Source organism: Natrix helvetica (assembly GCF_964273705.1).
Source record: "Natrix helvetica genome assembly, chromosome: 1".
NCBI classification, from domain to species: Eukaryota; Metazoa; Chordata; class Lepidosauria; order Squamata; family Natricidae; genus Natrix; species Natrix helvetica.
This window is the reverse complement of record NC_138548.1, coordinates 290,913,059-290,927,705: the sequence shown is the minus strand read 5'-3', so window position 1 is coordinate 290,927,705 and position 14,647 is coordinate 290,913,059. Positions and strand designations below refer to the sequence as shown.

Below are 14,647 nucleotides of genomic sequence, written 5' to 3'. Positions count from 1 at the left end.
TGTGGTGCAAATGTATGGTGCTCTGGATCTCTCGCCTTTAAAGTGAGTGGAACTGTTGGGAGTTATGGTTCGCTAATATTTGGAGGAAGGCAACCTTGCCTACCTATGCTTTGAAGAGTCCTCTTTGGAAGGCTTTTCCATTTTTTTAAATTTCTACACAGGAATATCTGAAGAGACTCAAGTGCTCAGAATAGTAGAGCTATCTCTCCATTTCCCCAAACACTGGGTTCTTCCACTTCAAAGAGTTTCCTACCATTTTGAGATGGGCATATTTAAGAAGTTACCTCCAAACCCATCCCTGGAAAATAATACTAAATGCTTCTCTTGGTCTCCAAAACGTTGGTCTAAGCGATACCGTTTTTGCTTGGCGTGGTTCAGTAGCTCAGTTTTAATCCTGTTACTGTAGGTGTAGGATTAGTATCTGCCTACCTGTCTATTGCTTGCAGCATCTTGTTTTTCTTTGCAGATTACATGTTATCTGTTGTTCACCGCCACAGTTAATTTATGCCTTGCAGATATAGCAGAGCTATCTGCTTATTCAGAAGAACCTAGTTTTTCCTCTTTTCCCCTACTCAAATATCTAGATGATTCTGCTTTAATTGAGAAGAGCTATTTAACGATTGTCTCAGAGAATGGAAAATCTCTTGCTCAATATAAAAAAAGGAGTCAAGATTCATAAGTTAATTGTATGTTGCAGCTTCAGTCAAATAGTGTGGTTACAGTGTTAAAATAAGAGTTATGTATCATATGAATAACTTTGGGCCAGTCAGTAGTCAAAACTCTGCCTATGTGCATGAATGAACCGTCAAACCAGAAAGTGGAGTCCTCAGTGCTTTCTGCATCTAGTGCCATGCTCAGAAAGCACCAATGACTTCACAGTTCAACTCTGAGCTACATATATTCTCTTCTATTGAAACCAGAAATCTTCCATGTGTTACAGTTTCCCAGTTTTCTTGAGTCAGAGATCTATGACTAAATGTCTCTGGAACAAGACAGTCTTTGATTCTCTACTTTGAATTTCATTAATATTCCTATTCAGATAAAAGTCAGGTTTGTAAGATTTCCTGATTTACTGATTCCTTCATATACAGAAGGAACATCTGAGCAATCAAAATGTATGCTAATATTTTTGCTTATTATCTTAAGACGTATTCATCAGCTATACTTTTTTGCTCAGCTTAATCTATATCACTGAATTCTTTGGTGGAGAAAACTTGGAACAGTGGAAGATGAACTGTATATGACATCCCAAACTTTGGAAGGAAAGAAGGGTCTAAATCTAAAGAAACAAAAGGCATGGTATTGTGGGATACCAGGAAGAGCATGGTAGAACAAAATAGATGCAAGTAGAAGATGATATTAAATGCTAGAGTTCTAGAAAGCAGCTTGGAAAAGTTACCAGAAACATTCTTGTGACATGAAATAATGAGTTCATTATACAGTGGCAAGGGAAGGGAAGAAGAATGTTAGCATAGCATTTCCCTGTCAGATAAAGAATAGAAGACAGTTGTTTGTATTTATAAGGCTTTCTATCAAGACCTTCTATGAAAAAGGGATGGAGCAGCCAATTCTACCTTGACTATCTTGCTGCATTCCATGTTGGTCATAGAAGGAAAAATTACACCCTCCAGAATTAGCAGGGTGGCAGACGAATAGGGAAGCATTTTTCTTTTTCCCAGCTAGTGTTGTAATATTGTGACAGACATAACACAGATTTCAGAGTGAAGTCAGATTGAAGATAAAGACAATATCATTTTTTTGGCTTCTTGACTGCTTGGCTCCATGGTGCCAGGATGAGTGATGTAGCAGGATTTAGTGGGAGTTGTGCTAGATGTGGATGGAAAGCATACCTGCAATTTGCATTATTGCAGACTTTCCTTCACCTTCTTCACCAGCACTGCTCTCCTGCATAAATGCACTGTTCAGCATATTGGGGTAAGCTCACATCTCAATTAGAGTACGGCTCTATTTTTAAAAAATACTGTTCAATGTTTGTTTTCATCAACGTCCATGCCAGATTCTTCCTTAAGAATCCCTGCGTAGAAATGTATTTCCGATTTTATTATTTTTCTAGCATACATACTCTGTCTACTATTTTTTGTGTAAATTCCCCACAAATATATGTATTTTTCCAGATGGTAAACTCCCAACTGCAAATGTGGAAAAGTGGAGATTTGGAAGTCACTGCATTTTGGTTTGCACATGGGCTTAAGAAGTGTATGCTGGAAAAATGTGCAAATGAGTTTCATCCCCATCACAGTCTAAACAAACCAATTCCTGTCTGAATATGCAGTCCCTCTTTGTGTTTATAGCTTATTGATTCTACACTGTAATGTTTGGGGAGGCCAGCAGTGGTCCCCTGTTCTTGGAAAGCAACCAAATTAAGTATGGTCCTTCTGATTGGCATTTTAGCTCTAGCAAGTCATGGACCCATGGCTTACTTATGCTCTGTGAGTCTTCATTTCGCCTTCCATCATAAGCTGCTACTAATTTCCTCTGCCCATCTCATCTCTTTCTGTGGAACAGCTAACTAGTTATATATCCTTTGCTTGTTGTTGCCTTCTTTATTTCAATGGCTTCCTTTTTCAATCCTGGGGCTTCAAGGAAAGTTTCTCACCTATTGTCATTGTAGTATCAGAAACAGCAGAAGTGTTGAGCCTCGACGTTGTGTTTGCAGAAGCAAATGAGATTCAGTGTTGGAAGGTGGTGAAGGATTCCAGGCAGAGGGTAGCAGCTGAGTATTTAAAATCTGAGGAATTTTGGCATAGATGAAGTTTGCGATGTTAACTATCCCCATTTCCTAAAACTCAGTTCTTAAAAGAAGTGGTCACTAAGTGATACTGTTTTCTTGGCTTACACCAACCATTTTTATAGAACTAAAAACACATTTAAAAACATATTAAGCTATAAAAAGAATCATGTCAAGCATCCAAAAGACAAGGAAATTTATTTGGCCAGTTAACTGCTAACTGTTAACAGAGATAAGTTGAGGTGGGGGAAGCAAGACATAAGTGTTAGTGGGTAAACTATAGCAAAGACGATCCTGGCAGGTCAAAACTGTGAGGACTTTGCCTCATGACAGCACGGTCCCTGCCTAACAACTGCAACTGAGAGTACTAGAACTGCCATCACTAAGCAATGTGGTCACATAATGTTTCATCTAAAAACATTGTTCATGTTGTTAGGTGAAGATTACCTGTAGATATTTAACTTTTGTAGCACCCTTAAAGTTGGCATAAAATTTATCCTCCAGGAGAACTAAATGAAAGCATTCAAAATATTCTGCTTTTTTAATTAAGGCTTTTTAATAAAGCATCCCAAAAGTTGAATCTTGTGGCAAATTCATGTCTTTTCTATTTGTTTTTTTTTATATAAACAAAATTTTATTGGTTTTTAAAACAAAATATTCAAGGAAAGGGGTAATGGATGAAGTACAAATTTTGACAGTTACATTATGCAGGAAATGGCCCTCCCCCCCATTCTCATAACTTTCATTTACTAATACATTAGTTTCTTATTACTAAGTACTATTTTGTCAGCAATAAACTTTTATCTTAAGATAATTTCAATCATTTTATATCACACAGATTTTCAAGTTCATTTTTGTGATCTGAGTTTTCTCAATGTTGCCTCTTCTCCCACCCCTGGCAGGGCTCCGGCACCTCCCGTGTCCTGTATGTCCGGTGTAGTGTCATTAGGTTTATCTAGGAGGACTTTATTTTTTTCCATAAAAGCCTCAGCCACAGTGGTCGTGTTGATTCTAACTCTCGTGTCCTCCCAGAATATTAGCATACCTTCTGGCAACAGCCGTCGAAACCACACCCCTTTCTGGTATAATTTATTCACTAAGAGCAAATATTTTTTTCTTTTATCTCTAACTTTCTTTGGGATCTGTTTCAGAATGGCTATTTCTCTATCCTTATATTTTAATGTTTGCCCCCTTGTGCACTCAGAATCTCGTCTCTTGTGGTCTTCCTAAGAAATTTGATGTGTACCTCCCTTGGAACATTGTGTGTTCTAGCATATGTTGAGTTTACGCTATAAACCAGGTCCATGTCCCACCCCATCTGTTGTCTGTCTTTTCCAATAAATTCAGCCAATAAATTTGCCATAATATCCCTCAAGTTTTCATCATCAGCCTCAATTACATTTTGGAACCTAAGAAAGAAGGACATTCGTTCAAATTCCATTTTTATCTGGTGGTTCTCCAGTTCTTGATTTCCTTTCTGCACTCCTATCACCTCTCTTCTTATCACAGCCGTTCCCTCCTCCAAAAGTTCCAGTCTCTGTGAGTTTTGGGTCACATGGTCTTTATTCTCTCTGATCTGCTCGTTCATTTCTTTCAGTTGATTTTTTAATTCCTCCTGCCCCTTTAAGAGTTGTTCAAACATCTGTTGAAAGTCCACCTCTAGAGGGCTTGGGCTGGAACAAGGAAGTTAGTGTCTGTTGTCCGCTGGGGCTGGACGTTGAGGATGTTGGGGCGGAGCCCGCAAATCCCGGCTTCCCCAGTGGTGGTTTTTTGGGTGGCATTGTGGTAATCAGAGCTCAGAGATGAAAATGTCAATACAGAAAAAAAGCAACTGGGGAGATGGGTAGCCAAGAGAGATCACGAGGCAGAGGAGCCCAGGCAAATAGGGACCTAGGTAATAAAGCAATAAAGTCCTTTGTTCCAAGTCCAGGTTAAGATGTAACACGAGACTTCTCTGAGTGCCACGGAGACAAAGACAAAATGCCAGCAACTTCTGTAGGTGGAGTCAAATTTCAAAGTACATAAAGACAACGGAAGTGTGCCATCTTGCCCTGCCAGCTCCGGGATCCCAAGGCAAAAGTTTTCAAGGTTTTCAAAATACAACAGATCATCACCTCATTTCACAATTGCAGTAAAGGAAATCTGCTTTTTGCTATGAGGGTGATTCCATTCCAAGGCTCCCCCCCCTCTTCTGGGAGCAGGGAGCAAAACAGTTTCAAGCCGCTTGTCCAAAGGGGGGGGGGAAATCCCCCTCCCTCCAATCACACTTCCCAGCCACGAATTGAAGATCGTTCCAAATAGCTGACAGTCTGTTTATTTTCATTCAATCATCAAAGGGAACGGGGGGAATCTCCATCTCACCGCACAGCAACTGCGTCCTTCGAATCTCGAGTTTCATCCGGCTGCCTCAACGTGAAGACGCCACGGTGCCTCCCCTCTTGCCTCCTGGTGCCTAGGGCGATGCGGCCCCCCCCGGCCGCCGCCGACACAGGAGATCCCCCGCTACGCCGCCCCCTCGGCAGGAGCCCCTCCAGGGCATCCTCTGCCCCCCCGATCAAAGGGGAGCCCACCAGGAGTGCGCAGGGCAAGCAAAACTTGCCCGTCGCAAACCGCAGCCGGAACCGGAAGTCCTGTCTTTTCTATTTGTTATTGTAAGTCATGAAGTTGTGTCCGACCCATCGCGACCCCATGGACAACATTCCTCCAGGCCTTCCTGTCCAGTACCGTCGTCCGGAGTCCATTTAAGCTCACGCCTACTGCTTCAGTGACTCCATCCAGTCACCTCATTCTCTATCATCCCCTTCTTCTTTTGCCCTCAATCTTTCCCAGCATTAAGCTGTTCTCCAATGAGTCCTTCCTTCCCATTAGGTGGCCAGAGTATTTGAGTTTCATCTTCAGAATCTGGCCTTCTAAAGAGCATTCAGGGTTGATCTCTAGGACTGATTGCCTTGTTTGGTCGCCTTGCAGTCCAAGGGACTCGCAGGAGTCTTCTCCAGCACCATAGTTCAAAGGTCTCAATTCTTTGGCACTATTTTCTACTAGGTAAACTTTATTCACATGTATCTGTTTTGATAGTGTAGAAACCCATTACTCAATCAAAATGAGCATGCACACTTTTCAGTTCTTCCAGTTGGGGAAGATCTTACCAAACTAAGCAGACACAATTATACACACCACCCCTAAGATAGAGGGGGGAAAATCAGAAAATATGAAAATTTTGCTTGTCACACTAAATATACTCAAACAATTTTAGTTATAGAATTCCATGAAGATACACGGGATTTTACAGCATGAGCTAAAAAAGGCCTCATAAATAAATGCATGTAAATATATTTATATCTGAGAGATTTGCTCAGTGTTTTCCTCTTGTTGTCTGTAATTAGTCACCTGCAGTACTTTGTGTTTAAATATGGGGAAACCTTTACTGCTGTGATTATTGTGTGTGGCATTGCACATATTCTGGATACTCACCCCCTTCTGAATTTGCGATGGGCGATTTGGGGAAAATATTTTGACAGTAATGTGTGGATCCTCCTGCGTGAGAAAGAGACAGAAGGAGACACGGATATTTCAAAAGTGATGACCTATTCTTTTCAAACCTGCAGAAATTGATTTCAATAATTTGATGATTACCATTAATATTCTTAAAATTAAATCAAGTAAAGTAGCTATATAGATTCTTCTTTTCAAGCATTTCGGTTTAAAGGAAGCCCTGAGCAAAGTGTTTCCATTACTAAAGGAATATATGTTTAATCATAGCCTTTTTCAGGATTGGAGAGCATAAAGCCAAATTCAATGTTAGGTGTTGGGATGGGTGGATATATAATTGAATGTATGAAGGAATAATCAAAGCCTAATTCAGTTGGTGGTCACAAGAAAGTATTCTTGGTTTCATAGCTATGAATTCATATGTTTTCTGTTATTACTGGATGTCTCTTAGATCATCATCTTTATATATTTGTTCAGCAATTAAGTTGAAGTGGGGATGCCATCTCATTTATTTATTTAAAAGATTATTGGGCTACCCATCTTATGACATACAACCTTGGGTGGCTAACAACAATCTAACAGATGTTACAATTGCCATACAATTACTGTGCAACTATTCAGGGGCCTTACTGACGCAAATGTTTTCAGTATTGTGATTCCCTTCTTGTTTATTTATGGCTGCTATCAAATCTCTCTTTTGCCTGCTATCAAATCTCTCTTGATATGAGCTAAAGATGTATTTGTTTGTTGAAGTGTTTGACTAAACCTGTGTTGCTATGTCATCAACGTGTTTCCACACTATTGCAATAATCTTGTTTTATTGTTTTAAGTGTTGATATTTGTTCATCTTTTTGGATTGGATGGTTGGGGGAGGTCACTTTTGGATTACTCTCACTTTTAAAAAACATTAAAATTGGTATCATTAAATACATTTTAAATATCAGGAACCTTTTGACTTAAATTATATTATATAATCTTCTATCTGCCTTCCTAAATTGGAATAGAACTGCGTAGCTAAAAGTAATGCAGAGTTTTGAAGCCCTTGAATGTCCTTGTCTGAGCAGGTTCAGCCCTGGTTGAGTGAATGAGAAGACTGTCAGTGAATTCCAAGGCTGTAGGCTAGATTGGGAAATTAGAAAAACATCCCGGAAGAAGGCAGTGACAAGGCACTTCCATGTTGTCGCCAAGAAAACAGCATGCTTGTGCCTGTGTAGTCATCAAGAGTGGAGCATAATTCAAGAATGTTTGTAGATGTCTTCTCATTTCAGGGGTGATTAAGATACAGGAGCAACTTCCTTGCACAAAAAAAGATTATTACATTTCAGTTGAAAGAGCTGAGTCCTGGCTTATCACAACTCATCCAGTTTCCAATTTCCTCACGCCCTCTTTCCCAGCTTTTGTCTGTCTGCTGCAAGATACCCTTTTCTATGCCTATGGAACTCCTCTGCACATTTGTAGAGGTATGAAAAGATGTAGTATAACCTGCTGTAATAAAGATATATAGAGGTAAGAGTGGGTTGTTATTGTTATTTTCTAGAAACTGAACTTCCCCATATTATCAGGTAAAATGGAATATTCTTTGCAAGTGATACATTCATTGTTCAGGGTCTTAACTTGAACCTTGATAAAGATGGTCAATTCACCTCTTCTATTGCCTCCTTCTAAATTAGTGGAACACAGGATACATATCATGTGACATTGTTTGCCAATGTTCAAAAATATGATTGTCATGTTCCCTCAAATGGGCATATGTTTGCACGTACATACCTCTCTCATATGTATACATATACACACACATATATACATATATAGTCACAGGAGCTAATGTTCTATGCCTATGTCTGCATGAAATTCTCAGGATTGTAGTCTTGATTAATGACATCTCCAAGTGAGTTTTATGCTTAAGCAGACATTAGGCTGAATGACAGATCTACTTTTTAAATGTTTTGTTTTATGGTACAGCTATTTTTAAGTGAACACACAATCTTATGATTTGGTTTTGTATCTCTTTTCTGATGACATGGAGGAATGAACTTCTCTGGAGTGTGATGATCAATCTCTACCTCGAGTTCCTTTTAGAAAATTAGTTATTTTAACACAATGAAAAGGCACATGAGATCTAACGTGCTTCTCTTTTGCTTGGAACTCACTGTACAATCTATTTCTGTTCTCTTTCCATCATGGCTGGTTGTTAAAATGCAGGCGCTGCTGTTTCAAGCACAGAAGGTGAGCCCATAATGGGAAATATTTACTGAACAGTTCCCACACACTTAGTGACTACGATAAGCTTGTTACCTTTTTGCGCTTTAAGGAAAGGGAAAATCAGATTTCTCAGTTCACATTGGGTCCAAAATGAAGTTGAAGGGCCTTCCGATTTTTCCAAGATTGCCAGAAAGTAAATCCACTTATGTAGTTAGTGAATTCATGAGGCCACGTTGGCTAGAAAGCTGATAGCCCAAGTCTGACACCTCAATGCTGTGCAACAGAGTGAGCTCCCATTCCTGCCCATCTCACAGTTCAAAAGCATGCAAATGTGAGTACGTAAATAGGTACCGCTTCATTTGGAAGATAACAGCGTTCCATGCACTTTGGTATATACCATTTTTTTCGGAGTATAAGATGTTCCGAAGTATAATACGCACCTAGTTTTTGGGGAGGAAAACAAGGAAAAAATATCTGCCTCTACCTCCCAGCAATTTGCCTCCTTGCAACAAACAGCAAACAGTACAGACAATATACACTGTCTATAGTGTTACATTTCAGACTATACTTGTACAGATGCTATTAAAATTGATGTGCTTTCTGGAAGTATAGTTATTTAAAAGAAGATACAATAGCACTGGGCCTCTTCAGATCAAGCATTTATTTTTAAAAGCTTCTTCATTTTGTTAGCTGTCTAGAACAATAATAAAGCAGTCTTTAAAAATAAGTCTAATAATTTGAACATTCTATAGGCATTTATAGTTATTGACTTACCTCCTTGCAGCAAACAGCCTGATTAGCACAAGAAAAAAAATCTGCCTCTCAGCAATTCGCCTAGTGGAGCAAACAGCAAGTTTCACTTTCAGTTTCTCCCGATCATCAGCTGCAGGGATTGCTATAGCCTATTGCAGCCTCTGCAAGCCCCCATTTGCTGCAAGCAGGTAAATTGCTGGGAGGCAGAGGCAAAGGCTTGGGGCCGATGGGGGACTACAACAGCCAAAGGCTTGGGGGGTTGGGGGAGGGGCTACATTCAGTGTATAAGACACACCCAAATTTTCACCCTCTTTTAGGGGGGAAAAAGTATGTCCTATACTCCAAAAAATGCAGTAGTCATGCTGGCCATATGACCATGGTAACATTTTCGGACAACACTGGCTTCCTCAGTTTATTCCACTAAGAAACAGAGATGAGCACTGCCTCCTGCAGTCAGACACAACTGGACAGGGAAACCACCTTTACCTTTAGTTAATAATATTTAGTTAGAAAATTGAAGTAATGATGAATGGCAATTTAGGCTAATAGTTCCAAAAGGATCAGTTATGTTTTCTAAGTCTTGTTTTATTTTGTTGGACTGACTTACACAGAAGGTCTAATCAAGGCTTCCTTGATCATTAAAAGAAATCATTAGATTTCTGAATAAAAATAACTAAAAAGAAAGGATGAGCACAACACATAAAGGTTGGATGGGGATATGGAATCTTTATAATTATGTCATTGTTTAATCCCACCCTCGTAGTATTACTAAAGTGTACCAAGAACTTTTCGAATTTGTCTATGTGTCGTCCCATCCCCAGTTTAGGAGCTGTCCTCATCAGAGAGGCTGAGAAAGAAGAATTAATTCCTAGTACTCCCATGCCCACTTGTCAGGACCACTCATTTGGAAGAAAAAGCTTGCTCATCACTCTAGGTAGTTCAGAATTTGTAATGTAGGCAACCCAAGGTCTTTTTTTTTTGTATAATTTTTTTATTTTATTTTAATACAAACTGTCCATCTTCCATCAAACAATGTGTCGTCTGGGCACAAATCTTTTCTGCAATAACAATTAAAATTTGCAATGATATTCATTATTTAGTCTATTGTTTGCTTAATATCAATACCTTAAATGTCTAATGATCTAACAATCCTCTCTTCTTGACTTATTTAACTCTATTAATACATTTTCTATATTTTCCCACTTCAGTATTTTGACTTCTATATGTATAAGACATTAACACATCTGGCGCTCTAGCCTGGGGAAGGCTGGCGTCTGCATTCATACCGTGGCATCAAAATTCAACACGCTGTCATATTAAAGAGATGTGAACATTGCCTAGAATTATGTCTTTGTTTCAAACCGTATCTATTGACAACTGATGTACCATTGAAGTAATGGCAGAAAGAGACATCTAGATTTGTATGGCAAAGGAAAAAACTAAGGGTAGGGAGTTGCCCAGCATATTTCTATATTTATTTATTTATTTGCCATTGTGGGATTACGTATTTCCCAAAACAAATCCTTAATGTCTAGAATAAAACCACTTTTTCAATTTCTCAGAATAATTCTTTTTGTAATCTTCAATCCCTGATCCAACCAGAATTCCTCAGAAACAGTCAGTTTCCAGTTTTGGAATATAATTCACAAGCATATTAACATCTTTTAATATTTATAGATGTTATTGCTTTTGTTGCATAAAATAACTTCAAGGTTTACTTAATCTTTTCAAATTCAAAAAATTTCCTTCCTCACTAAAGGTTTTGAGGAATTTTAAATTTATTGCAAACTTAAAAGTTGGCTAATTTAGCAAAATATTTGTTTTCCTATTAGACATGGTAAAGAATATTTTAAAAGACTTAGCATTCAGTTAATGTTACAAATATAAAATTTACTCATCTAAAATATATTTGCTTATGAATGGTGCTTATTGTATTACAGAGATCAATATGGTTTAAAAAGTGAACGTACTTTTTAATTAGATACTGATGTTTCATTATATGAACAATTATGGATTTGTTGAACATAGGACACTGCAAAAAAGATTAATATTGGAAAGACTGTGCAACACCAGATTTACAGGTCTTTTTAAATGTCTCAGCTAGCGAACAGTGTAATGGGAGAGTGTAATCAATATTATTCCACTTTGTCAAGGTTTAATGATACTTTTAAAAATGAATGGGCTTTCCTTTTTTCCTGTGAATAGATCATATCCAGTTCTCCACCCTTTAACTAAATCAGAAGCAAAGGTAGAATATCTGGCTTAAATGAAAGGCAGTTGGCCTGCCTTTATTTTGGTTTTTGTTGATCATGCACAGACTTAAATCTGAACATTGGGTTTTTAAATTACTTACTGACTTGAAACTCTGATCCCGATTGTGACTCGTGTTGTATATGCACTATTATAATATCATTGCCATTTGCTAACATCCATTTAGAAACTTGGTTTACTATCTGAAGTAGCTGCTAGGCTTTACTATAGATATATTTCAAATCTTGATTTTTAAAATGAATTTTTGGCAAAAGGAAAGGTACTTTTTATAATTCATTCGAGGCAGTCCCACCATTGTACGTGGGTGACTGCAAGTCTCAACTTGTGGAAAGAAAAGGTGCATATGATTGAAAAATTAACTCTGTTCATTGTCTTCTTTGTTGAAACATACAAGATCATATTTTAAGGCTTTTGATATCTGGCCTAGTGATTGATGTGGGAAGGAGAAAATAATTTTGTGCTTTGTTTCCCATCAGCAATCATTACAGGAACTATGGCTGGAAATAAACTTCCTATTCCAAAGTTGGGTCCTGGTGTACTTATTTTTCTAGAACATAGACTGTTTTCCAAAGTAGATAACATCTTTTATTGAAAAGAAAAATGTGCCCACTGAAACAATGGACTTGTGATTGCTACTTTTTAAACAGATTGCCCAGCAGGGGGAAACTCTTATTCCTCAAACAGAACTTGTTGGTATCTTAGACTGATGTTGAAATTAAGCATTAAACCAGGTAGCCTAAACTTCCAATGGATAAAAGTTCACTTTATCTCCTTTGTGGTAAAGATGGAAGAAAGAGTGGAGGAGCAGTTACGAATCTCCACCCCAAATATTGGATATCACCACTCTCAAGTAGACTCTCTGTTTCTTCTGACCCTGGGAGAATCTCTCTCTCTCTCTCTCTCTCTTTGCCTCAGCTGTCTTGAAGGAAGCAATGAGTCCAACCATACTGGATGACTTCTGCCCAATATCCAACCTTCTCTTTTTAGGGAAAGTCTTAGAGCAACCAGTGGGGCATGAGTTTCAGAATTTTCAGGACCTGAGTGCAAAATGCATGATCTTGGCCCCTTTCAGTCATGGTGTCTGAAAGTTGTGAGGGACTGGATAGGGACAAAAAGGTTGAACTTAATCCCAGCAAGTTGGAGATGCTGTTCATCCAAAAGCTTGGGTAATGCTTGGGTCTTCATGTGTAGAGGCTGAGTATCAATAATGAGACAGGGAAAGCATGGAGGTCCATAGGAGATGTCATGACGTCCTCACACAAATGACTTGAAAATCATTCAGTAAGGATTTCTATAGTTAACCCTGTATTATTTCAATTTCTTATTCAGGTTATATCTTAAGTGTTGTGCTCCTAACCTTGCCCAGACAACACCTGGTTCACCTCTACCTGTATTTTCTGACTGGACTGCTGCTGTATGCTGGGCATCAGATCTCCAGGTAAGAATAACAGAATTGATTTCCTTAACCTGCCTGTTTAATTACATTGACATTTCCTTTATATGGGCATGCCTTCTCGTCCACTAACAAATTATAAATGAAGGCAATTTTATTTGGAAACAGGTCTGACATTAATTATTAATACTTTGGGACTGAGATCTCCAGCTGCCTATCACCTGGCTCCCAAGATGTAGTCTTGAGGCTGGAAATCAGTTTGGAGCTCTGCCTTCCATTTCCAACACCTTCCCCCTCCCCCGCCCCGCAACATGTATCTCTCTGTCCAAGTGTTTCTTAACAGAAGTCCAATTAAGTCTATTACTTGCCTAATTTTTAATTATAGTTTAGCTTCTACTCTACTGAAAATTCATGCTTATTACTGTTGCAATTGTTATTTGAAAATGAATTACTTTTTAAGAACATTCTGAGTGTTCCACTTTGGAGCTATAGATCCTTTTGACCACAATAAGTACAATGTATCTTTGTTGACTTGCAGAGATTTTTTTCCCTACATTAACAAAAAGATGCATAGATGAAACTAAATGCTTCTAAAATTACTCTTTGTTTTAGCTATAGTGGCTCGTATGCACTCATTGCTTTATTCTGAACGAGAAATAAGCCCAAGCATAATTAAGTATCCAAATCGTTCAGTATTGTTACTCCCTGGTTGGTTGTTACACCATAGCAGATAAAAGTGTTGGTTACAACAAGTAAAGTACAGTATTATAAATGAGACAGATAAAATAGTAATATTATATATTCCATCAAAGCACTGTAAAAATGGTAATAGCATTTAGACTTATTTACCGCTTCACAGTGCTTTACAGACCTTTCTAAGCAGTTTACAGAGTCAGCATATTAGTCCCCAACAATTTGGCTCCTCATTTTAACAACTTCGGAAGGATGGAAGGCTGAGTCAACCTTGAGTCTGGTGAGATTTGAACTGCCAAATTGCAGGCAACCGGCAGGCAGCAGAGGTTGCCTGCAGTACTGCATTCTAACTACTGTGCCACCACAGCTCTTAAATAAAATAAATAAAAGTAAAAATAAGACCAGTGAGCCTTGTATAAGAATCAACAAGAATTTATTGATGCGATCACTCCCAGTCTCACTTACAGATCTGGTTGTGGACAGTGGGGGGCTGTAGTCCTCCATACATTGAAGATCTGCCACTGATCATTTGGAAAACTTTGCTTAGGCTGGGAGACACTGGGGTGGATATAAGACAGTGGCCTTGGAGGGGTCCTCTTTCTTAATTTAAGGAGGCAGAGGCTTTCAGCTGAAGATCTGTAAAGATTACCTTGGTATCTGTGAGATAGTATCTGAAGTTCCACTTCAAGTGGCCTTTAAAAGTAAGCACCATTCACTTAAATTATGTTGAGAAGTGGATTAGAAGCTAGCTGTATCAGAATAGGCATGATAGGTTTCCATTGACTGATTGTGATTAGTAATTTAATGGTTATCTGCTGTATTTTTTTTATCAGCTAAGCAAAAGATTCTAGTACAGAAGGTAGTATGCGTTACAGTTTACGTAAAGTTTTCTGAGTCTTCGTAAAAACAGTTCTAGGCAATGACAGAATATCATCAGCTGTCTTTCATACTGTAGTTCTCTCTAGCCCAGTGGTTCTCAACCTTCCCAATGCCGTGACCCTTTAATACAGCTCCTCATGTTGTGGTGACCCCCGACCATAAAATTGGTGTCTCGGTTCCTAAAACCATCGAAAATATGTGTTTTCCTATGATCTTAG

General features: G+C 38.6%; 1 protein-coding gene across 3 annotated transcripts in view; it reads left to right on the top strand.

Moving 5' to 3' along the window:
- The window catches only part of RNF145 (ring finger protein 145), an 80,006-nt gene that overhangs the window by 27,366 nt on the left and 37,993 nt on the right, over nt 1-14,647 (top strand). For all 3 annotated transcript variants that reach the window (XM_081934498.1, XM_081934499.1, XM_081934497.1), the window contains exon 3: nt 12,794-12,902. In XM_081934498.1, the coding sequence (XP_081790624.1) occupies nt 12,794-12,902 (109 nt within the window). The remainder of the gene's footprint in view (nt 1-12,793; nt 12,903-14,647) is intronic.